General features: G+C 42.8%; 2 protein-coding genes across 3 annotated transcripts in view; one reads left to right on the forward strand and one right to left on the reverse strand.

Moving 5' to 3' along the window:
- The window catches only part of FSTL1 (follistatin like 1), a 75,633-nt gene that overhangs the window by 9,070 nt on the left and 43,681 nt on the right, over positions 1 to 22,882 (reverse strand). The window contains exons 8-11 of one of the 2 annotated variants that reach the window (XM_032852330.1): positions 22,473 to 22,585; positions 22,030 to 22,140; positions 19,560 to 19,636; positions 16,034 to 16,465 (exon numbers count right to left, since the gene is read on the reverse strand). In XM_032852330.1, coding sequence (XP_032708221.1) covers positions 16,421 to 16,465; positions 19,560 to 19,636; positions 22,030 to 22,140; positions 22,473 to 22,585 — 346 coding nt within the window. In that variant the 3' untranslated portion in view covers positions 16,034 to 16,420. Of the gene's footprint in view, positions 1 to 16,033; positions 16,466 to 19,559; positions 19,637 to 22,029; positions 22,141 to 22,472; positions 22,586 to 22,882 lie in introns of those variants that run through there. The other variant, XM_032852327.1, reaches the window with a different exon arrangement.
- Positions 10,852 to 11,760, forward strand: LOC116864605 (ubiquitin-conjugating enzyme E2 N-like). The gene is made up of 2 exons (XM_032852331.1): positions 10,852 to 11,161; positions 11,341 to 11,760. The coding sequence occupies exons 1-2, from the start codon at positions 10,885 to 10,887 to the stop codon at positions 11,520 to 11,522; spliced, it is 459 nt and encodes a 152-aa protein (XP_032708222.1). The 5' UTR covers positions 10,852 to 10,884; the 3' UTR covers positions 11,523 to 11,760.

Genomic DNA, 22,882 nt, shown 5'->3' on the forward strand with positions numbered 1-22,882 from the left:
TTTATAAAATAGATACTGACTTGTTCATGATATTTATGGAAGAGATAATAAAATGGCATAGCCATAAAGTAAAATATCAAGATTTTAAAATATCATTAAAAATTTTTTCAAAACTGGAGTAGGTTAACGAAAAAAAGGCATTGAATCTCTAGCCAGTTCGTGTGGTGTGTGTGTGTGTGTGTGTGTGTGTGTGTTTTGTATGGATACAATAAACATGATAGCGAATACTTAAATAGAGCTTTTACTTGATTTTGGTTGCTGTTCTAGGATTTTACATATATTTGCTTTTTTAATCATTGTGGGAACCAAATGAGATTTAGTCACATTATTATCCACATATAAAAAGGTTTGTCAGATTTAGTAAATAAAAATAGAGGATGCCCTGTTATATGTGAATTTTAGATAAACAACAAATATTGCTACATAGGTCAAAATATTATTTGTTATTGATCTAAAATTCAAATTTATCAGTGTCCTGTATTTTATCTGGTAAACCTGCATCTAATAGATGGGAAAGCTGAAGCTCAGGGATGGTGGGGTTGAAACATTCAAACCTCACTGCAAGAATAGAAAGAAGAAACTAAAAAACTACCACTCATTCATGCTTTCTGGGCTTATCTGTAGAAGAGAGGGAGTTGGAATCAAGTTCCTTGAAGGCCCCTTCCTCTCCCATAGTTCTGTGTCTTTGGGAAGCCAATTGGAGCCATCTATTAATCCAACAAATATTAGTAGAATGCTAAGTTGGTGCCAGACATTGGCACTACACCACAAAGATAAACAAGACTGAAGTAGCTCTTGCCCTTTGGGCTGTGGGTAGGTTAGTGGGGAAGACACAGATTAAATGAGTGCCCACTGCAGGAGAAGGGAATTATGATGGAGAGAAATTGGGTGCAGCAGGAACGAGCAGAGGGCCTCCTCACCTGGTTCGGGAGGAGAGCATTGAGTACGTTGATGATTCTCAAGCCACGCCGCACACCAGCAACATTGGCACCACCTGGGAGCTTGTTGGAAATGCAGATTTTCAGGCTCCCCTCCAAGACCCACTGAATCAAAAACTCTGGGGGTAGGCCTAACTAGAAATTTGTGTTTTAATGAGGCTTCCAGGTGATTCTGACCTACTCTCAGGTTCAGGAACCCCTGATGTAGGGCATCAGCCCCCAGGGATGGTGAAGACACTCAAAGCATCACTGGCCTATCCTTCCCATCACTCGAGATGGAGTGCCATCTCCTCAAAGTCATGGACAGCAGGTTAGGAGAGCAGAGCTTCTGGCTCCTTGCTCCATTCCAGTAAAACAAGGATAATTAGATAGACTCATGGATACAAATGTCCTATTTTGAGTTGTCCTTTCCCTTAAATGGGAAAAAAGTGGGGGTTACTTATTCCCCAGACTATTAAGCCTTTCTGACTATTTCCAGAAATAGAGGTCTTTAACCATTACAGTGGGGGGCGGGCATAGACTCTTTCCTGAGACACTACAAAGGGTTATTAATAAGCTGACTTCAAAGAAATCCCTGTTTTGTGTCCCCCTAAATTTCAATGCCTAAAAATGCATAGTGTCCTGGAAATGCCTAGAAGGCCCCTAGATTTTACTTTTCTTCCTTTCTAACTCCATTCATGGACTTATTTGTATGAAGCCCTTTGAGATCTGGCATCTGCCTGTTTTTCCACCCTCATAACTCACTGGTTTTCAACACATGGCTATTGCCAGTGCTTTCAGCTGACTGACTTTTCATGGTTTTTAGACTGTGTTTCGTTTTTCATTCTGCCAAGTCACTGCAGACTCTGCCTATGCTTAGGCCGCTTTCTTTTTTGGACTGCCTCATGGACTTCAAGTCATCCTTCAGGATTTGGCTTTTAAATCTCCTAGTCTCATTTCCATCTGTTCTGTATTTCATTCATTCATCAAATATTTGCCAGACTGCAACTCTGTGCCTCCTACTTTTTTAAGCATTGGGTAAACAGCAATAAACAAAACAAATCCCTTCCCTCATGGACCTTACCTGTTGGTAGTGAGGTGAAATAGGCAGTAAATAAATAGATCATTAAAATATGTGGTATGCTGCTGTAGGAGTCCGCTTATGTGAAATACAAAAACAGGCAGAAATAGTCTGGGCTGTTAGAAGTTAAAATAATGCGGGGCACCTGGGTGGCTCAGTTGGTTTAGCCTCTGCCTTTAGCTCAGGTCATGATCCCAGGGTTCCGGGATCGAGCCCCGCGTCGGGCTCTCTGCTCAGCGGGGAGCCTGCTTCCTCCTCTCTCTCTCTCTGCCTGTCTCTCTTCCTACTTGTGATCTCTGTCTGTCAAATAAATAAATAAATAAAATCTTTTAAAAAAAGGAAGTTAGAATGATGCATACCCTTGGAGTGTGAGAGGGAATTGTGGCTAGGAGAGAGCACAGGGAGTATCTGGAGGGGTTGGAAATATTCTGTTTCTTGGTCTGGATGCTGGTTACATAGTTGTATTCAGTTTGTGGAAATCATTTGAGGTGGACACTTGCATGCACTTTTCTGTGTGTATATTATATTTCAATATAAAGTAAATATGTAGTAAATCAGATGGTGAAGAGTCATATAGAGAAAAATAAAGCAGGGAAGGCAGATTGGAAAAAGGAGAGTGGAGTGGGGAGGGAAGGAGGGTTGTGATTCTACATGGGCTGTCCAAAGAAAGCCTTACTGAGAGGCTAAATTTTAACAAGGATTTGTAGGAGGTAAGGAAGCCAGGCCTTGGGATAGGCAAAAGCTGGTGGATTTGAGGAATAGCAAGGAGGCTACTGGTTGGAATGGAGAGAATATGAGGGGTATGAGGGGAGTGTTAAGAGATCCTATCAGAGAGATAGCAGGAGGCTGGAATGCATGGTGTTTGAAGGCCACTGTAAGGGTTTTGACTTTTGGTCATACTATGAGAAGAGATGGGAAACTATTAGAAAGTTTTCAACAGAGGAGTAAAATGACCTGACTTATATTTTAAAAGTATATCTATGGCCACTTTTGAGAGAGCACCCAAGAGAGACAACGGTGAGAGGAGTGCGACCAGTTGGGAGGTTGTTACAATAATCCAGGTAAGAAAAGATGATGACTTGTCCAAGATGGTAGTAGTGGAGATTGGTGAGAAGAGAGTGGGTTATGCACATATTTTTGAAGGCAGAGCAGGTAGGATTTACTAACATTAGATGATGGGTGTATGGGGAAATAGAGAAGTTAATGATGACTAAGGCTTTTGTCTGGAGCAACTGGGAGAATGGAGTCACTATTTATTCTGATCAGGAAGTCTGGAATTTGGTTTGGGATGTGTTAAGTTAGAGATGCCCATTTCAGACAATTGAGGGGCCATGTTAAGTTGAAGGTTGGATATGAAATTGGAGTTTAAGAGGGAAGTCCAGGCTTGAAACACACAATTGAGAATTGTTAACATATAGATGGTATTTCAAATTTTAAGATTAGATGGGCTTATAAGAGAGCAGTCATAGATGTAAAAGAGTAGAGTTCTAGGGACTGAACCCTGGGACCGCCCCCCCGCAACATGTGTAGACCAGGCAGATGAAGAGAAACCAGAAAAGGAAAATGAGAAGGAAAGGATAGTAAAATAGAAGGGAAACTAGGAATGTGTTATGACCTGGAAACCAAATGAAGGAAATGTTTCAGGGAGGAAGGAGTGATCACTTGTGTCAAAAGCTGCACACAAGTCAATAAGAGGAGGACTAAGAATAGATCATTTGAGAGAAGGAACATGGTAGCTTTGGAGGGCTAAGAACAGATCACTGGAGAGGTAGCACAGAGGATACTTTGCTTCAGAGGGGAGCAGCAGAGAAACGTGTGTTAACCAAGAGCGTTATATATTTTCACTTTTTCTTTTTTCTTTTTTTAAAGATTTTAGTTATTTATTTATTTGACAGAGAGAGAGATACAGTGAGAGAGGGCACACAAACAGGGAGAGTGGGAGAAGGAGAAGCAGCCTTCCCGCTGAGCAGGGAGGCTGATGGGGGGCTCAATCCTAGGTTCCTGGGGTCATAACCTGAGCTGAAGGCAGATGTTTAACAACTAAGCCACCTAGGCGCCCCTCACTTTTTCTTTTATTAGATGAGAGGAATAACAGCATGTTTGTATGTTGATAATGAACAAATGGAGAGGGTAAAGTTGATGTAGGAAAGGGGGAAGAATTACTCAGGAATGTCTCTCAGTAGGCAGAGGGATGGGGCCTATGCACAGGTTTTGCCAAGATTATATAAAAGGGGTAATGCAGAGTACATGGGCACTGATGAGAAAAGTGAATAGTGTGGTCGTGGGAGCTTGTAGCAACTCTCTTCTACTTGCTTCTAATATTCTTAGTGAAACAGGAGACAAATTATCAGCTGAATATGAAGCTAAGAATGATGGTATTGGACATGTGAGGAGAAAGGATGAAATAGTCATCTAGGAGAGGAGAATAACTGAAAAGAAACATAATGGGTTTCCTGGGCAGCACAGAAGGTACATTTGAGGTTTATGTTAGTAAATTTAGTAAAGTGAGAATACTTAGTGTGGCTGTGTGTTTTTCTCCAGCCACACTCAGTTGCTTGTGTGTGAGCACAGAATGGGAGGAGAGTAGGGTTATCCAGGTGTTGGGGTCTTGACATGCAGGTATGACAAAGGAAGACAGATACGTGCTAGCAAGTGATGATATGCTCAGTTAGGGGATCTAAACTGGGTGAGAAAGTTTAAGGGAAGTGAGGCAGGGGAAAAGACAGTGAGAAAGTGATAGGATCATTGGGTTCCAAGTCCTAATTACAGCCAAAGCACTTTTAGAGTCAGGTACTAGAGAGAGTGAGCAGGAGGGGTAGAAGATAATGGCTAAAGAGTTTCAGTAGTTGAAATCGAGATAATAGAAAGGTTATGGTTATTGCTAATGACAAAATTTAAGCTCTAACCATGGAGAGGGTGACTAAGGTAAAATGGAAAACAGGGTGCTTGGAGGAAAGAAGGTCCAAGTCCAAAGAAGGTCAATCATACGTGGGTCGATCATACATGAGATAGTGATACTAAGAATTATGACAGAAGTAATGTTGGATAGCTTGGCAGGGCCAGCAGCTAAATGGTGGTGGGGAGCAGCAGAAGACTGTAACATGGAAGGGTAGTGAATAGAAAAATCTAATGAGATGAGATTTTAAGCTAGAAGTGCGCAGAGAGAAGGGAGAGAGAATGATCTGGAAGCCATAATGAGAAGGAATTCACTTCCGTCATGTGTATGAAGGATGTTAGAAAGAAAACCAGCACCGGTTGAAAGGGCTTGAGGGAAGAAGTGTCCTTAGAGGAGGGCGGGATTTCAGTTAGAGCAGGAAGATGAAGGAAATGTTAACAAAAGTTGAGAATAGAAGGGCTTTGCTGATGATTAATAGCAAGTTCCAAAGGGCACGGTTGAAGAGGTTCAGAACTTGGGAATGGGTTAGAAATAGGGTCAGAAAAAGGAGGGTAAGAGCCATGTGGGGCTTAGAGTGAGGATATACTGGGGATCTTGGTCTTCTCATTGTGTTAAACATGAATAGGGAAAAAGATAGGATGAGATTAGATATGGTTGTCTCAAGACAGACCCTGGTGGCAAAGCAGTGGATGTTGTGGAGGGAAAGAAGGTGAGGGTGTTGTCAGGAACAGGCAGAGTTCTGAGGTCCCCTCTTCACTCTCTAAGATGAAGGAGTGGAGGCCAGGGTTGAACAGACTTATCTGGAGCATGTGGAAATCTGGGAGTCCCACTCGATTCTTGTGGGTGATGGTGTGGAAGCTGGAAAAAGATCAGTAAGACAACCATATACAGAAGCTCACATTGTGCATATTACAAATCAAGGGTACTTCATTTACATAGACTCTACTGGGACTGACCCTCTTGGAGGAGTGCAATGTGAGTGCCCTGGAGAAATACACTCTCCACAGCACCTCAAATACATCATATTTGTAAACTTTCAACATTGCTGAGATTTGTTATTATTCATCTTGTCACAAATCCCTCACAAGCAGGAACCATCTCTCTTTTCTGGCCCCTGAAACATAGTAGGCATTTGGAATAGGTGTTGTTAGCTCTTAATTCCCGAGTCTTATCATCATGGCTCCAGAGGTGCAAGATAATGGAGCCTTGATATGGAAATATGTGACCTCTTTATTCCATTCCCCAGGTCACATCAGGAGCTCCCTCCTCCTTTCTTCCTCTGTGGACTCACAAGCTAATAAGCAGATCCTACCTGGGAGTGGTTCCCTCCAGAGAATACTGAAACCTGCTTGGATTTGCTGACTGGTGACATCAGCTCTTCTTACCTGGGTCTCAGTCCCACAAACTTAATAGACACAGTCTTGCGGTTTCAAGGCCCTAAGGCCTATTTTGCTTCTGTTCTCCCCTCTCTAGAAGTTGGTAGGAAATACCCCCATCAACTTCCCCTTTCTCTTTTTGCTTCTCTAAGTGTTCTCTAAACAATATTGTTGAACTGATGAATGAGTAAATCAAAATTTTGCCTCACAAATGAAGAGAACTTTTATGGTGAACTGGGGTTATTTGAATGCTACTGCTCTCAGAGGGAACAGAGAACAGAGAAAATTCCTTTTTCTCAACTGTTCTTTCCTCTGAGACTTTCAGAGATGCATTGTAGCTGAATGCAGGGTTTGCCTCTAGTACAAAACCCCAGCTTACTACATTTTTTTCTTTTTTTTTAAAATTTCATTTTATTTTTTCAGTGTTCCAAGAGTCATTGTTTATGCACCACACCCAGTGCTCCATGCAATATGTGCCCTCCTTAATACCTACCACCAGGCTCACCATTTTTTTTCTTTTTTATGGAGAGTAAGTATCCCTGTGTGTATGACTACTATTAAGAAATTTGAATAATGTCTGCCTATGGACCAAACTGCTTTTCCTTTAGCCTATGGAGCTCCTGCTTTTCTCTTGTGGATGATACTGTTTTCTGTTCCAGGCACCTATCCTAAACAGAGAAAAATCAAGGGGATAACAGGCCCAGCGTGTTGGATGTTGACTGAAACTACAGAACTCCCCTATTTGTCTCTCTTAGGCCTAAATGTCAAAATCTTGTTTCTTTATCTCTAATTCTGTTTTACGTATAAGATTTTCTTTCTTTCTTTCTTTCTTAAGATTTTATTCATTTGAGAGAGAGAGAGAGAGAGAGAGAAAGTGCACAAGCAGGGGTGGGGAGAAGCAGAGGGAGAGGGAGAAGCAGACTCCCTGCTGAGCAGGGAGCCCAATGCAGGACTTGATCCCAGGATCTGGTGATCATGATCTGAGCTGAAGGCAGATGCTCAACCATCTGAGCACCCCGGGCACCTCTGCCTTTAAGATTTACTTTCATTTGATCTTATGCCTCTCACATGTTAAATGCTCTGAGTAGAATTTAAAAATCCTAACTGCAAAAAAAAAAAAAAAAAAAAAAAGGATGATTAAAAACCTGTTGGGCTGTCTACATTGTGTATGTTTCATTGATGTGGTACTTCAGTGACAGTCTGTTGGAGAGTTCAGGGCAGAGCAGGTTTCCTCTAAGCCACTTTTTCCTTTTTGGTGATGATATTACATGGGCATTTTGCTGATATAAAGGAGGACCTGAGTCAGGGACATCTTCCTAAAACTGGTTATGGTTGGGATCATTATATTTGTAAAATCCTTCTCTGGGCATTACTGGACAAAGGCTACGGAAATCTTGGAAAGTCAAAGAAAGTGAGACTGACTCTTGAAATTCTCTAACTTGCCCAGTTGATTGAAATCAACTCTTTATTTCTCCCACATCTCACCTTCAAATCTCTCCTCTCTCTATGCTCTTTGTACAGATTCTCTCCCTCTGTTCTTTCGGAAATGGTAGGGGTTGGAGGAGGATATCTGTCCTGGGCCTTGTAGGAATCAAGATTAGGTTATGGGAGAGAGGAGGAAAAAGCATGTAAGAGAAAAGTCAACCCAGAAAACTGTCTAAGAATCAGGCATTTTAATTGGCACACAATTCAATTTTTTTGAATCAGTGGATTCAGGTGATAAAATAATTTCAGTGGAGATAAGATGTATATTTGCTTCTAAAACCTCTGTGTAGAATGTCACCAGAAGCAGGAGATTGATATCTGCATTCTGAAGGAATTTTTCACCAGGCCAAAACTTTGTGATGTGTGCTGGAGGTCATGGGGGATCACGATGGCTGGCATGTCTCCTGGATGTATCATCCCTGGGGAGACCAAGTTGGACTGGGGATCATGTTTCCAGGAACTTCAGAGGCCTGGCCTGAACTGCACTCACATATCTACTTAAACAAAGTGAAAAGATGTGCAGACAATTGTTAGAACTAAATGAAGGAACTTATGAATTACCTTTATGTGCTTAGTAATTAAGTAATAGAGAATACTAATTAGGAATTAATGATTCATACTGATGTGATGGTTTTTAAAATAAATGGAAATATTGCAGCAAGGTAGAATGGGTATGAGAAGAACCCAGGTTTGAATCCTCGACCCTGTTCCTTGTTAGTTGTATGGCCTTTAGACAAGTTCCTGAAATTTTTTGAAATGTATGTTCCTTATCTAGCAAACCGTTTTTTCACAGGGTCATTGCAAGAATTATAAGGATATCTAATAGGTGAAGATAATTGGTAATAATAATGATACCTGACACTTACACAGCACTCTCTTTGTGCCAGAGACTATTCAAAAAAAGTGTATATTCATTGAATTATATGCTCATTGAATCCTCAAAGAAAAGAAAAAGAATGAGTTAAGTACTATTATTGTGCCTCTTTAAGGAGTAACAAGATGCAAAAAGGTTAAATAACTTCCAGAAGTATAAAGGGCCTGGTCAGGCAGGCTAGGATTTAAACCCAGGAAGGCTGGTTTTAAACATAAATTATATTGTCTTACAATAGGGTATCAATCACAAGAACATTGTTTTGATAGGGGTCGATTAGAAAGAAGTTGAAACATGAGAACAAGGATGACTGGCATTTATGAAAGACAAAGAGCATGTGAGAATATAAATATTACTGGCAACCAGCTATAGTGTGGAGTCTGGTTGAAGAATTTTGGAGCAGACATTTTGTTTTGAGTTATCCCTGCTCCCTGGAAAATAACAAATTCTGCTAACGTGTATAATTTAAAACTAGGCTAGGAACTAGAAGGATAAAGTCCCTTTTCTCTTGAAGGCAAAAAGTTCCTTTCAAACATGTTTCATCCTTTTGACAATTTTATACAAACTTCCTGGTTAAATATTATATTCTTATTCATTAACAATCTTGTCTCTTATTTTCCTGACAATACATTCTTTTTACGGGCCCTAATTATTGTCCAGCTCCTGCATGTTTCATATCTGACCACAGCAGGTGAGATAAGACCTGTGCATTCCAGTGCTGCCCAGCGGGCTGCATTTCCTGTTCCATTCTCCTGTACTCACATAGCTTGTTCTCCTCCTGTACTACTTGGTTCCTTATGTGCATGGAGCTTCTGTCTCAGTTTTGATCTCTCCATAGAATCCACAGTATCATTCCCCATCTGAATTGTCTACACATTGTATAAACGAATCTCATACATGAGCCCAGCCCATTATACCTTATTTATAACTGTGTACACTTTCTGTTAATGATGCCATGAGGAAGCAGAAGAAATAGGCAAACCCAAGTTTTTCAAAAGAGCTATCTTTCTTTATGATGGACCCTCTCAACTCAACATTTTTTCCTCACTTGATATATTTTTCATAGACCATCTTGTCTACACAAAGGAAGGCTATCTCTGCACTATTACCCGATCTGCACTTCCAGCCCAGAGCTCTTCCAGAAACCCTCTGCCCACCTTGCTCACAAGGTATCTCCATTTGGATGTCTTTAGGAAACTCAGATTCAACCTGTGCAAAATCTAATTCATCATTTTCTATTCCTTCCTTCCTTCCTTCCCCAGCCGTGTGCCTTCTCCTATTCTCTTACCAGTCTAGGGAAATAGCATAACTATATATACCAAGTTGTCCAAGCTGGAACCTTGGAGTCATTCTTGCCTTCTTTTTTTTTTTTTTAAGATTTTATTTATTTATTTGACAGATAGAGATCACAAGTAGGCAGAGAGGCAGGCAGAGAGAGAGGAAGGGAAGCAGGCTCCGCACTGAGCAGAGAGCCCGATGCGGGGCTCGATCCCAGGACCCTGGGATCATGACCCAAGCTGAAGGCAGAGGCTTCTAACCCACTGAGCCACCCAGGCACCCCCATTCTTGACTTCTTTAACTCTCTTCTTTAAGTCTTCTTTAACTCTCATATCTAATTAATACCCAACTTCTGTTAATGCTACCTCCTGGACCTTCTGTTCATCCCCACTGCCCATCTAATTCAAGTCCCCATATTCTCACCTCATTCCTGAAATAACCTTCTATTCAGGCTACCACAGCCATGCCTTGCCACCCTTGTGACAGACAAAGGGCTAATAACAATATATGAAGGATTATTACGAACCACTTAGAAAAAGACCAAAAGCCAATAGAAAAATGAATAAAAGGTATGAAAGAAAAAGGCAAGAACCAATAATCCACAGAAAGTTGAGATTATCTCACAAAGGGAGTATTAAAATAAATTTAAAATAAAACAAGTTACCACTTTTGCTCTATAAGAGGCCCAAAGTTTAAAGACACAGTGTTTGCAAAAATGTAAGTACATAGGTATCAGTGTCCATATATTTGGTGGGAATGTAAATGGGTGCAACTTCTTTGAAGGACAGTTGGTAATTCCAAGCAATAAATGTACACACCCTCTAAGAGGATGGATCTTTAATTGTATTTTCTTTGACATAACTATTTTTTTTTATCGTGTGCATAGATTGCTTTCTCAATAAGAAATGTGTTAAAAGACTTGTGCGTGAGGCGAGTGGAGACAGAGTCGAGACCAGAGGCCGAACTCGGGATCTGACAGGATGGCCAGGCTGCCCCGCAGGATTATCAAGGAAACCCAGCGTTTGCTGGCAGAACCAGTTCCTGGCATTAAAGCAGAACCAGATGAGAGCAACGCCCGTTATTTTCATGTGGTCATTGCTGGCCCTCAGGATTCCCCCTTTGAGGGAGGGACTTTTAAGCTTGAACTATTCCTACCAGAAGAATACCCGATGGCAGCCCCTAAAGTATGTTTCATGACCAAAATTTATCATCCTAATGTAGACAAGTTGGGAAGAATATGTTTAGATATTTTGAAAGGTAAGTGTTACCTTTATTAATATATGCTATTAAGATTTCTCCTTTTTCTCTTAAGCGTTTTATATTGAGAATCTGAACATTGCCTTATATAAAGACCACAAAGGTCTGTGGGAATGCAATGCAGTAGTTCTGGGGCTTTTGTTTCATGCTTGATCATTCTGGGCCTGTTGCCTTCATAGATAAGTGGTCCCCAGCACTGCAGATCCGCACAGTTCTGCTATCGATCCAGGCTTTGTTAAGTGCTCCCAATCCGGATGATCCGTTAGCAAACGATGTAGCAGAGCAGTGGAAGACCAATGAGGCCCAAGCCATAGAAACAGCTAGAGCATGGACTAGGCTATGTGCCATGAATAATATTTAAAATCGATCTGATCATCAAGTGTGCATCACTTATCCTGTTCTGCCAAGACTTCTTCCTTTTTTGTTTGCATTTAATGGACACAGTCTTAGAAACATTACAGAATAAAAGCCCAGATATCTTCAGTCCTTTGGTGATTAAATGCACATTAGCAAATCTATGTCTTGTCCTGATTCACTGTTGTAAAGCATGAGCAGAGGCTAGAAGTACCATCTGGATTGTTGTGAAATGTTTAAAAGCAGCGGCCCTTCTCTGCTTTTATTCATTTCCCCCATCATGGTTAAGCACTGTGAATGAAGGTAGTTGTCAGGGTTAGCTGCAGGGGTGTGGGTGTTTTTCTTTATTACTTTTTTGAGGGGGAGAGGTAGTTTTAATTTTATGGGCTCCTTTCCCCCTTTTTATGGTGATCTAATTGCATTGGTTAAAAGCAGCTAACCAGTTCTTTAGAATATGCTCTCTAGCCAAGTCTAACTTTATTTAGACACTGTAGACGGACAAGCTTGATTGTTTGAACCAAAATGGGAACATTAAACAAACATCACAGCCCTCACTAATAACATTATGACTTTGCTGTCAAGTGTAGAATCCTTCCTTCAAGAAAAAGCTTGTGACCATTTTGTATGGCTTGTCTGGAAACTTCTGTAAATCTTATGTTTTAGTAAAATATTTTTTGTTATTCTAAAAAAAAAAAAAAGAAATGTGTTAAAAAATTGACTTCTGTTGACAGGAAGACCCTCTCATTAGGCAGCAGCATGATGCCTCCTGTGTTCTAATCATGGCACAGCCCCCAGCAGCACCCCTGGGTTTCTACCTTCACATCACACATCCACACTGCATCTCCTCCGGAGCTCTGATGACATCTGCTTGGAGCAATCCACTCATTCATTCTTTTTCTTTCCTCCCACCTCCCCCTTATTTCAGAGATAATTCGAGAGGACTGATGGGGGTTCATACAGGTGCTCTAAAACTAAAGCTAATCAAAGTAATTTGTATTAATTTGCACAATTCATAGTATTACATTTTGATTATAAGAAACCATTTGAATTAAGCTTCTTTCAGGCTATTTTTATTATTTTTTAGAGATTTTATTTACTTACTTGACAGAGAGAGAGCACAAGCAGGAGGAGCTGCAGGCAGAGGAAGAGGGAGAAGCAGACTCCCTGCTGAGCAAGGAGCCCAATGCAGGACTGGATCCCAAGACCCTGAGATCATGACCTGAGCTGAAGGCAGATGCTTACTGGCTGAGCCACCCAAGCACCCCCAGGCTATTTTTAACTCATTTTCACTTGCTAGTACATACATATTGTAATAGGAGTGTTCCCAGAACATGGTGGAAGATTGTGAGAGGCCAGCCAGGATTTACAAGTAGTGGTGGACAAGGCACTCTTCAAATTGGGTTGAAAATTCCCTTCTGAGCATAAAAATTTAAAGAACCAAATTGATTAGTGAGACCAATAATCTGTAGCAAAAACAATCAGATTCCCTTTTAATATTTGATTAACACTTGAGTGATACCCCAAATCCAATCAAGGTGATCGGACTGTAATTTTAGAGCAGCAAGGGTTCTCCACATAGGACTAAAATTAAGAAAGCTTAAGCCTCATCAGCCAGAATGAGCGATTTTGGAAAACAGAATTACTGAGATTATGGAGTGGACGATAGCTGTAAGACTTGCACAGGGAGGTGGAAACCAAGTATTGGTCATGTGTCCCCAAGATGAAGCAGAACAGAAGGTTTTAACCAGCCAACAGTCAGTTCACTTGGAAATGTTTACCCTTATGGGGTATGTATCAGACGAAAGCCATTAAGGCTGTCTGGTCGGAGCCTGGCTCCCTGGGTCACTTTCCCAGGTTTACTTGGCCTCTCAGTTTCACCCACAGCCAGCGTCATTGCGCATCATTCCAGTCAGGAATGGGGGCTTCAGGGACTTTAGGAGCCATTTACTTTAACCTCTTCCCGGTATAGAAGTGCTCCTTGACTTCTCATCCCTTCTTACTTCAGACCCGAGGTCCAGGATTCATTTAAATAAACTTGTTCTACTGGTCCTTGAGTAAACTTGCCCTCCCGGCAGCCGTCCCACACTTTATTAGGAGAAACTCTTCGGGCCTCTTTTAAGGCTCCTGAAGGCCAAATCCACTTTTATGAGGTAAATGGTTAATGTTCTCACAACTTTATTTGGTCTTGACTGGGAGTGGGGGAGGGGGGAGGAAAACAATACAATGACTATTTTAATTTCTTTATTTATCAATAGTATCCAAAAAAAAAAAAAACAACAACAACAACAAAAAAGGATCAAGAGTTACAAAAACAAGTTAAATGCAATAAGGAAGCCTACTAATACAAATACATTTCACAAACACATAAGCAACGGAAACCTGTTCAAATGTGCTTCTGGAGATTTGATTATTTAAAAACTTATGTGTAAAGGAAAGACATTCAGATTTGTCTACATGGGCTTATAAGCAGGTGGAGGAGACCTGCTTTCCAAAAAACAGTGATGGAATCCAGAGTCATGGCATGTGAAAAGGTTTCCATGAACACTGAATCTTAACAGATGCTGTAATATGTTAATAAAATCACATACACACCGAGAAAGCCCTAGGAAGCTTGCAGTCTAAGACCCGTGCTTGTAGAGAGCTGGAGGAACTGAACCTGGTTTAATCCTATTTGCTCCATGCAAAGCTCTATGCAATGCTCCCCAAACTAGGCTACTTAGCAGCTTTCCATGAACGGTCATCAGATAGTGTGATTCTATGGTGCAGACAATAGTGGCCCTATTTACAGGAGGAATGCAGAGTTATTCTTGGCGATTCCATGTTGCAGGGTAGGGTAGTCTTAGATTGCAACCACTGTCCTGAATATAACTGGGAAGAAGACACTCTGGCTTCTTGCTTTAAACGAATTGGTACTCCTGCCCTCGCCCTCTGTCCAGGGGCTGGCAAAACTCAGTCAAGTTGTGCTGTTGGGAGTTCTTCGAGGTGACTGGACAGGAAGGTGCATTTCAGCGTGCACAAGTGGGGCTCAAAGAGACCTTTTAAATGAGATGTATATAAAAGCTCAGAATTCTAAACAAAATGGAATGCTGTCCTTTCAAAGGAGAATAAAGAAACTTTAGAAGGAATTCCACATTCAAGCACAACCTTCTCAGAGTCACCTGGGCAATGTGATCTACCCAATTTCCCTCTCATAGTCTGTAATCTACTTTCTGAAAATGAGCTCTCAAGTCAAGTGTTTAATCTTTGTTGTTCCAAGTGCATCTTATATATGGTAAATAGTGAGGTTAATAATCAGAGTCCAAAAGATAGGAATGATGGACTTCCTCCCAATCATGGTTTGAAGACTCCATTTCCATTCCCTCCTGCCTCCTTAAAATGTGAAATCATCTTTTGTCCTCATCTTGAAAGGGAAAGCTATTTCTGTTTCCAAGAAGGTTAAGAATGGAGCACAAAAGTGAGGGCAAAGTGGAAGCGTTCTCTTTCCCATTCTCTTCCTGGATAGACTTTGCCCGAGAGGGCTCTACCTCACAGCACAACCCGTACAGCCTCTGAGACAGAGGTCAGATTTGGTCATCTTGTTTTTAGCTGTCAGACCCTTTTGTTTTAACAGTAAAGCTTCATTTATCCTAAGGAGAAGGGAAATCATAGGAACCTGTACCCTTCTGGACCAATTATCAGAACCACAGAATTTATAATTTATCAGATTGAAAGGTTAATGCATTCCTACTTGTTCACTGAGGAAACTGAGGCTCCAAAATAGGAAGAGACTGGGCCAAAGTCCCCCTCCTAGCTAGTGGCAGATCAAAGAGCATATTGATAGGCTAAGCCTTGCTTGGCTGCACTTGTCTCCATCCTTTGGAACGCTGATTTGCATGAATGTATCAGAATAAAATGGAAACAAATTAGCTTTTTGGACCTTAAAAACTTTGTATGGAGACGCTTCCTATTCCCCTAGCTTCTGTCTGAGGCACCCACTGGCAGACAGCCGATCCACTAGAAGCCAGGGGGACAGAACTCTGGGCTGTGTCTAATATGTGGCAGGGTGGGTGGGTTCTGGGTTTTAGCGGTCCCTGCACCACAACGAACCGCAAACTCTCCCACCCCTGAAATGGTAGGACTACTGAAGAATAATTACAAAAGCTTAATTTCTAGTCAAGAAAATAAAATACTAAACAACAACAATAATATAATGATAATAACTGAAGAATGAAGTTAACTTGCCAACAAAAGTATTACAGAAAAATAGCACCTTTGGTAAAAAGTATTTTAAAAATTTGGTTCAGTCTTTAAGGGGCTCAAAGTGGACAAGTATCTGCATCATTTGCATGTACTCCCTCCACCAAACTCCCAAGTCTAAGGGACACCGGGTACCTGGAAGGATGGCTGCGTTATCTAGAGGCAGTGGTTGGGGCCGTGAGAAGCACAGATGCTGGAGATCTGTTAGGCTGATGGCGACAGAGAGGGCTGGATGCAGAATGCCTTCCTCTACACTGAGCCTCCAACCCCCCCGCACCCCCCGCTTCTCTGGGGCAGCCTGTAAAGTTCTGGCCAGCATTGCCTGCACTCCCCGTAGCGTGTTTACTGCCATGGCAGACTGGGGTTCAGATCTGGGTCCGCTCCTCTCCCAACCCTGATGCAGTTTCCTTACTTGTCTCCAGCCCCCGAGCACCATTTACAGTTTCTCTCAAAGCACTCCTAGAAATGAAGGCTATGGCCCTGCCCCTCCTAGCCATCCACCCCCATTTCCTTTATTGCAAAACAAATAGACAAAATAAAAACTCATCGCTATACAAGCAAATACTGGTGATTGGGCGATTGTAAGCAGACACTTGCATATACTGGACTCAGCGCGGAAGTGGAAGAGAAGGTTCCAGGCTCTGGACACCCTTCCTAGGTGCCTCCTCTTTAGATCTCTTTGGTGTTCATTTTCTTGGTCTTTTCAGCTGTTTCCTTTGAGAAGCAAGAGAAAATAAGCATTGTGAATTATAAAAAAAAGAATCACTAGCACCTATCTAGTCCTCAAGATTTTACACAGCATTGACAGAGACATGCTTCTGCTAAATTTTCGTTCTGTTACTCGTCTGTCTCTTCCGTGGATGAGAACAACCTGAGGGAAAAGATCATGTGTTCTTTTTGACATGGTCGCATAGGGGCTGTCATTAAGAGCTGAGCCCATTTGAATGCCTGTGAAACCACAGGTCAGACACTATTATCCCCATTTTAAAGATGAAGAAAAGGATGCTAAATGCAAGTGCTACAAGATGTGCCAAAATCCCCGTCCAGAGAGGGGTGAAGCACAACAGGCTCGGAGGCAGACGGTCTGAACTTCAGTCAGGGATGTACTCCTTTCTGGGGGACTTCGGGCAAATTATAAAAACTGTGCCTCAGTGTCTTCATCTACAAGACTGAGGGTAATAAAGGACCACCTCTTACAACATGTCACATTCCTCCAAAGAAGCCATTCTTACTTATGGCCAGTAAGCACATGAGAAAATGTTCAACATCATTGGTTGTTAGGGGAATACAAGTCAAAACTACAACGAGATGCCACTTCACACCCACTGGGCTGGCTAAAAGAGAACATAAGGGACAATGATAAATGCAGTGAGTTTGTGGAAAAACAGGAACACCGCTGGCGAGGACGTAAAATGGTACAGCCGCTTGGAAAACAGTCTGGCGGTTCCTCGAAAGATGAATCACAGAGTTACCATATGACCTGGCAATTGCACCCTACAGACCCAAGAGACCTGAAAATGTATGTCCACACAGAGACTTGAACAAGAATGTTCACCGCAGCACTATTCATCATAGCTGAAAAGGGGTAACAACCAAAATATTTGTCAGCTGGTGAACAGACCCACCAAATGTGGCTTATCCATACAATGGAATGTTATGTAGCCACGAAGAGGAGTGAAGTACTGACTGATGCTAAAACAAGGACAAGCCTTGAACACATTATGCTGGGTGAAGGAAGTCACACCCAAAACACCGCATAGTGTATGATTCTATTTGTCTGTCTATGTCCAGAATAGGCAAAGCTGTAGAGCTGGAATGTAGATGAGTAGCTGCCAGGGCCTGGGAGAAGAGAGAATGGGGAGTCGCTTCTAATGGACCTGGGGTTTCTTTCTGGGCTGATGAAAATGTTCCAGAAATAGTAGTGATGGTTGATCATCTAGTGAATATACTAAAAACCACTGGACTGTATATTTTAAAAGGGTGAATTTTATGGAATATAAATTATATCTCAATAAAAAACCAATTAGGAAATAAAAAACAATAGTGCCTGGCATCTAGCAGACACTGTTGGCTTCCCATCCGTAGCCCCTTTGGCGTTTCAGTACCGGCATGGCTTCTTCCTGCCAGCACCTGCACCTCTTTGCCTGAAACTTTCTCTGGCTGCTGGAGCCTGCTCTACCCACACACGCTGGCGGGCCAGAGATGCTCGGGAATTCATGCTGCTAGTGGTGGCCCTCGCCAACAGCGGCTGGGGAGTTTGTGGAGGAATATTCCTGCTCCCTACCCCCTCAGGCTCGGGAACTCTGGTCCCAGCCCTCCGCAGGAGGACTAAGTGCCACCCACCCACTGTGGTAACATGCCTGGATATACACTCTTTATTGCTTCCTTCCTTTCCTGGGCTTGCTTCCCAACTCCCCTTCGGGTGTCTCCTAGGATTGCTAAATCAACTATTTGTACTTGAGTCCTTGCCTTAGCGTCTACTTTCTGAGGGAACTCACATAAAAGGCATAAAAATGTGAGCTATTATAATTCACTCCCCACTGTCTCCTCTGATTATTTCCCCACCCCAGAGGAAAGGAATTCCTATTAAGTTCTTTTTTTCTTTTATGTGGTTGGACTTGTCTGGAGACTCAAGGCTGATGAAATATGGAAAAACAGAAGGCCAGGAGCTTCTGCTTTGGCTTAAAAAACTGACATGAAGATTCTACATTATCAGTGACAATAGTGACAAAATGTGTGTTAAAAACCACTAATATGAGCAATTATTATTTTTGAGCACTTAATATTAGTAATTATTTTCAAGTCAAATACTTCAATCACAACAGCAGTTCTTGCGACTCTTACATTCCATCAGAACTTAAGTCAGACAGAAGGCTTGTATACCAGACCCAGTCTGCAGACAGGTGACCTACGGCCCAATTTCCTTCGTTAACTACGCGGTAAGCCAGCAAGAAGATAGGCCCTTAGAGGCCGCATATCCATGTTTTCCCTCCAGCCCTTACCAAAATATGTCAGTGAATCCCTGTTCTGCCAAGAGCCTTTTTCCCAGGAAGGCCTTCAACTTAATGACACAGCACCTGAGCAGAATTTTTATTTATTATCTTCTCAAGTCTCCAGGAAGCAGAACCTCTAAGTACTCTGGCCTTGTCAATCCCAGGCTCTTTTCTTTTCTTTCTTTTTTTAAATTTTTTTTTAAGATTTTATTTATTTATTTGTCAGAGAGAGAGGAGCGAGAGTGAGCACAGGCAGAGGCAGAGGGAGAAGCAGGCTCCCTGCCAAGCAAGGAGCCCGATGCGGGACTCGATCCCAGGATACCGGTATCATGACCCGAGCTGAAGGCAGCTGCCCAACCAATTGAGCCACCCAGGCGTCCCCCCGGGCTGTTTTCTAACCAGCTTGGCATTTAACTGAAACCCTTTCCGCTGTGGTCCATGTTCACTAATTTCCTGTTCACTGCCCCCAAGGAGCTCCTAGTCTTTGGGTTTGGGCACCGCTGGTGATAGGAAACAGTAACACTGCTCATTTGCAAACCACTGCCAACCAATTGACAGATCACCATCTGCCTAATTCTTACCTATAAAGCAATTTACCAAATTGTAGCCTATATCTGCTGAGACCTGCTGGACCCTGGAGGGACTCCATCAGGGAACTATCTAGATCATGGTTTGATACTGTGGGTTTACCATTCAGGACTTACTGTATGGACCAGAGTGGCTCCTTGGTCTCCGGGAGCATCAGGCAATATCTGAATGGTGGAAGGGCCGAATGGCGGCAGCAGAACCCAATCGGCATGGAGGCGGCCACTCACCTGGTGCTTTTGGAGCTCCTGGACGTATCTGGTCACCTCTTCTTCTGTCTGGCTCTGGGCCGCCTTCTGATGCTTTCCTGTAAGAAGAAACAAAGCTCACTGCTGGGGACGCTGAGGGAAGCCAGTTCAGAATCCCACCAATAGCTACCTTTTAGGGTCTTGATTTCCTCTCCCATTAACCTATGGAAGGAAGGGTGAACTGCCTGCATTTCTGTGAATATGAGGAGTCCCAGCGTAACGGACACCTTCAGAGGAACACCGAACAAATCAACCTCCTTCACTTTCCCCTGGCCTCTGCACCTGGTGTCTTCTTCCTCCACTTCCGGGGCAGTCATGCTGGGGCGGGGCCGGCAGGGAAAGCTATGGGGAATTACCTGGGTCCTGACTCAGGATATCCTCCAGACCAGTGATTCTCAACCATTCCCACACCTGCAAAATGTCCTGTAGAACTTTTCAAGATACCATTGTTTAAATTCTACTTTTAGATTCTGGTTTAACTGTTGTTGGGCACCAGGATTTTATAAAGGCTCTAGGTGATTCTAATGTGCAGCCCGGGTTGATAAGTACTGTACCAAGCAATGTTCCCCAAATTTACAGGGTGGCTAAAATAAATAAATAGATAATAAATCATAGAATACATCCTAAAAATGTAGGTTCCCAACTACCCTTTTGTGGATTCTGATTCAGTAGGTTTGGGATGGACTCTACGTTTACTGAGCACAGTGTTTGCTGTGAGGAAACACCACTCCGCCATGCTTCTCGAGTCTGGCAGTTTGCCTCTGGTTCCCCCTGGTATCACATCTTGATGCCACCTTTTTCTTTGCCCCATTGGGATTTGTGGTCTAAGACCAGATTGCCTTTCGGGTACTGACTTTGGAATGCTGCCTCTGCAACGTGCTCTCAGATCCATGGCCCACACACCAAGAGAGGCTCACCTTGGGGCACCCCCATTTCCAGTACTGTTTATACCCATAGAGAGCCGTGAACCTGGGCCATTTGGAGAGGGAGGATGAGCTGTCCAGTGTGGCTGTGGAAATGGGCATTGTCCAATGGAGGCGATCATTTGAGTTTTGTCTGATGTGTGTGATGGGGCTTATTATCCAGATGGTCAAGCTTATTCTATATGACAGCTAGCTATTTAACAATTGCCTGTGTCCTGGAAATGGATGGCTACCCTTCCAAAACCAGACCAGGCGCAGTTAGGTGTTGAGAGCTACCGCAGGGGTTTTGGGAAGATAAGTGTAGGATGCTTCTTGATTGAGGCATGCTGGGTAGAGTTTTGAGACATTCTCTCTTGACTTCAATAGCTACAGTGTGTTTAGCCTGGCTACACTGACTTAGTTTTGACTTCCAGCAACTTCTAGGATTTCTAGTTTCTAAGCAGCCTCTTCCCACTCTTCCATTTGTCTCTGGAATTGTGTTGGCTTCTTGCCTTCCCACATGGAGAAGAGACTTGGTCCCGGGCAGTGACAGACTAGGGATCCCCTGGCAGGTCTGAGCTCACTTTGTACTGTTGCTGCTGCCTAGGCTTCTTATCTAGAACTACCTTTTCTGGGTCCTTGACCTCTCTCCCGGTTACCGTCTTTCCTGACCTTTCTGAATATGATCCCAAGACCAGCCTGTTCTTTTTTTGTCTCAGTTTTTTAAAGATATAATTTTAAATTCACCCCATCTGGTATAAATTTTGGGCTTGCTTCCTACCAACTGACCTTTCTTCTCAAACCCAGTGTGACTCTCCAGTCTAGAACTGGCTTCACCCTCACTCTCTTTCCTCTAATCTGAATGGTGCTTGTTTTTCCCTATGACCTGGCTCCCATTTAAGCATTTCTTTTGATCTTTGGCATCATTCCAACATGCCATGGAGTTTCTGCTCTGGTCCCTCAAACTCTCTGATGTCTCTATCTCCTCAACCCACCCTGACCATACTCAACTTTTTTTTCTTAGGGATTACCCAAGTCTGTTAATTCAAAGAAGGCCTGTAAACAGTTCTCCTTTTTCTGCTGGGTGTGGATGGCAAGGAGGAGACATTCTGTCTTCCAACCACATGAGTCTTTTACACAGAGGATTTCCTAAGCTGTCCTAAGGATTAAGTGGGTTAATATGTAAAGTGTGTAGAAGAGTGCCTGGCGCACAGCTCTCACTAAGTATTTGCTTTCATCATCATTATTATTACTATTTCTATCATGATTAGGCCAGTCTCATATCAACATTTGATTTTGCCCTGCATCTTAAGCCTCTCTGCTGCCACACCTCTGGAGCGAGTATTGAACATAATGCATCTGGCAGAAGTGCTTTGCCCTCAATGCTGCCCATGGGGTGTTCCGACACTACAACTGGAGTCTGTTCCTTGCTCCTAGTCCCTGCTAGGATGACTCTTCTCCGTCACCCCCACCCTGACTTCTCCTATGTTGAGTTCACAAAGGAAGCTCTCTCCCCACCATGCCTTCCTTCTGCCTGAGGGACAGCTCACCGTCACAGGTCATGGCTGTGCAGACCCAGTTTCCGCAGGCACAGACACAACGGTTACAGTCCACCTCGGTCTCTGCTCCATCTGCATAGGTCTCATCCTCCAGGGCACACTCTGTTGGGACCGGAAATAAGGGGCAATGGTTTAGGGTGAGGATGGAACAAGACATGCTGGCTACTCTCTATGCACTTTACCCCTCTCCCAGACAAGACCTGCTTCTGCTTATCCTTCAGAGGCAACATATCTGGATAAATGATGTCATCGATCCAAGGATTTTTGGATCAGCAAACATGCTCAGCATGTTGATGATGGGCTAGGGCCCAGTCTAAAATTGTGGGAGGGAATTTTCTTACCAAGCTCTGCAAAATTTCATCAAGTCTCTCTCTCTTGGCCCTCCCCAAAGGCCCCCATTCCCTACAGCTTCATATTTCTTAGGTGAAGCATACTCTTCTCTGGAGGATTGAAGGTCGGGTTGAGGCACTTGAGGAACTCTTGGAAGCTGAGTTTCCAGTCAGCATTTTCATCAGACAGTTCAATGAGAGCATCAACACAGAGTCCTCTGGAACAAAACACAGGAGAAATGTGTCAGCAAGACCTCAGCTTCACTCCCACAGAAAGGAACAAAACATCAGGATCACATACTCCTGGGGCTTCCAGAGGAGGCCAAGGGGGCAACTGTTAACTAAAGAACTTTCTGCACTGCCTTCCCACAAGCATCATCCATCCTGGCTCCTGTGAACATCCAACATTTATTTTGTTATACTTGTCAGATCATTCACACGGTTCAAATGTTCTGCCCAAGAAGACTAAAGTTTGCTGAAAGGTTTTGTCCACTTTGACTGACAAATGTTCTCAC

The sequence above is a fragment of the Lontra canadensis genome, unplaced genomic scaffold (assembly GCF_010015895.1).
Source record: "Lontra canadensis isolate GAN:19392208 unplaced genomic scaffold, GSC_riverotter_1.0 scaffold6, whole genome shotgun sequence".
Lineage (NCBI taxonomy): Eukaryota > Metazoa > Chordata > Mammalia > Carnivora > Mustelidae > Lontra > Lontra canadensis.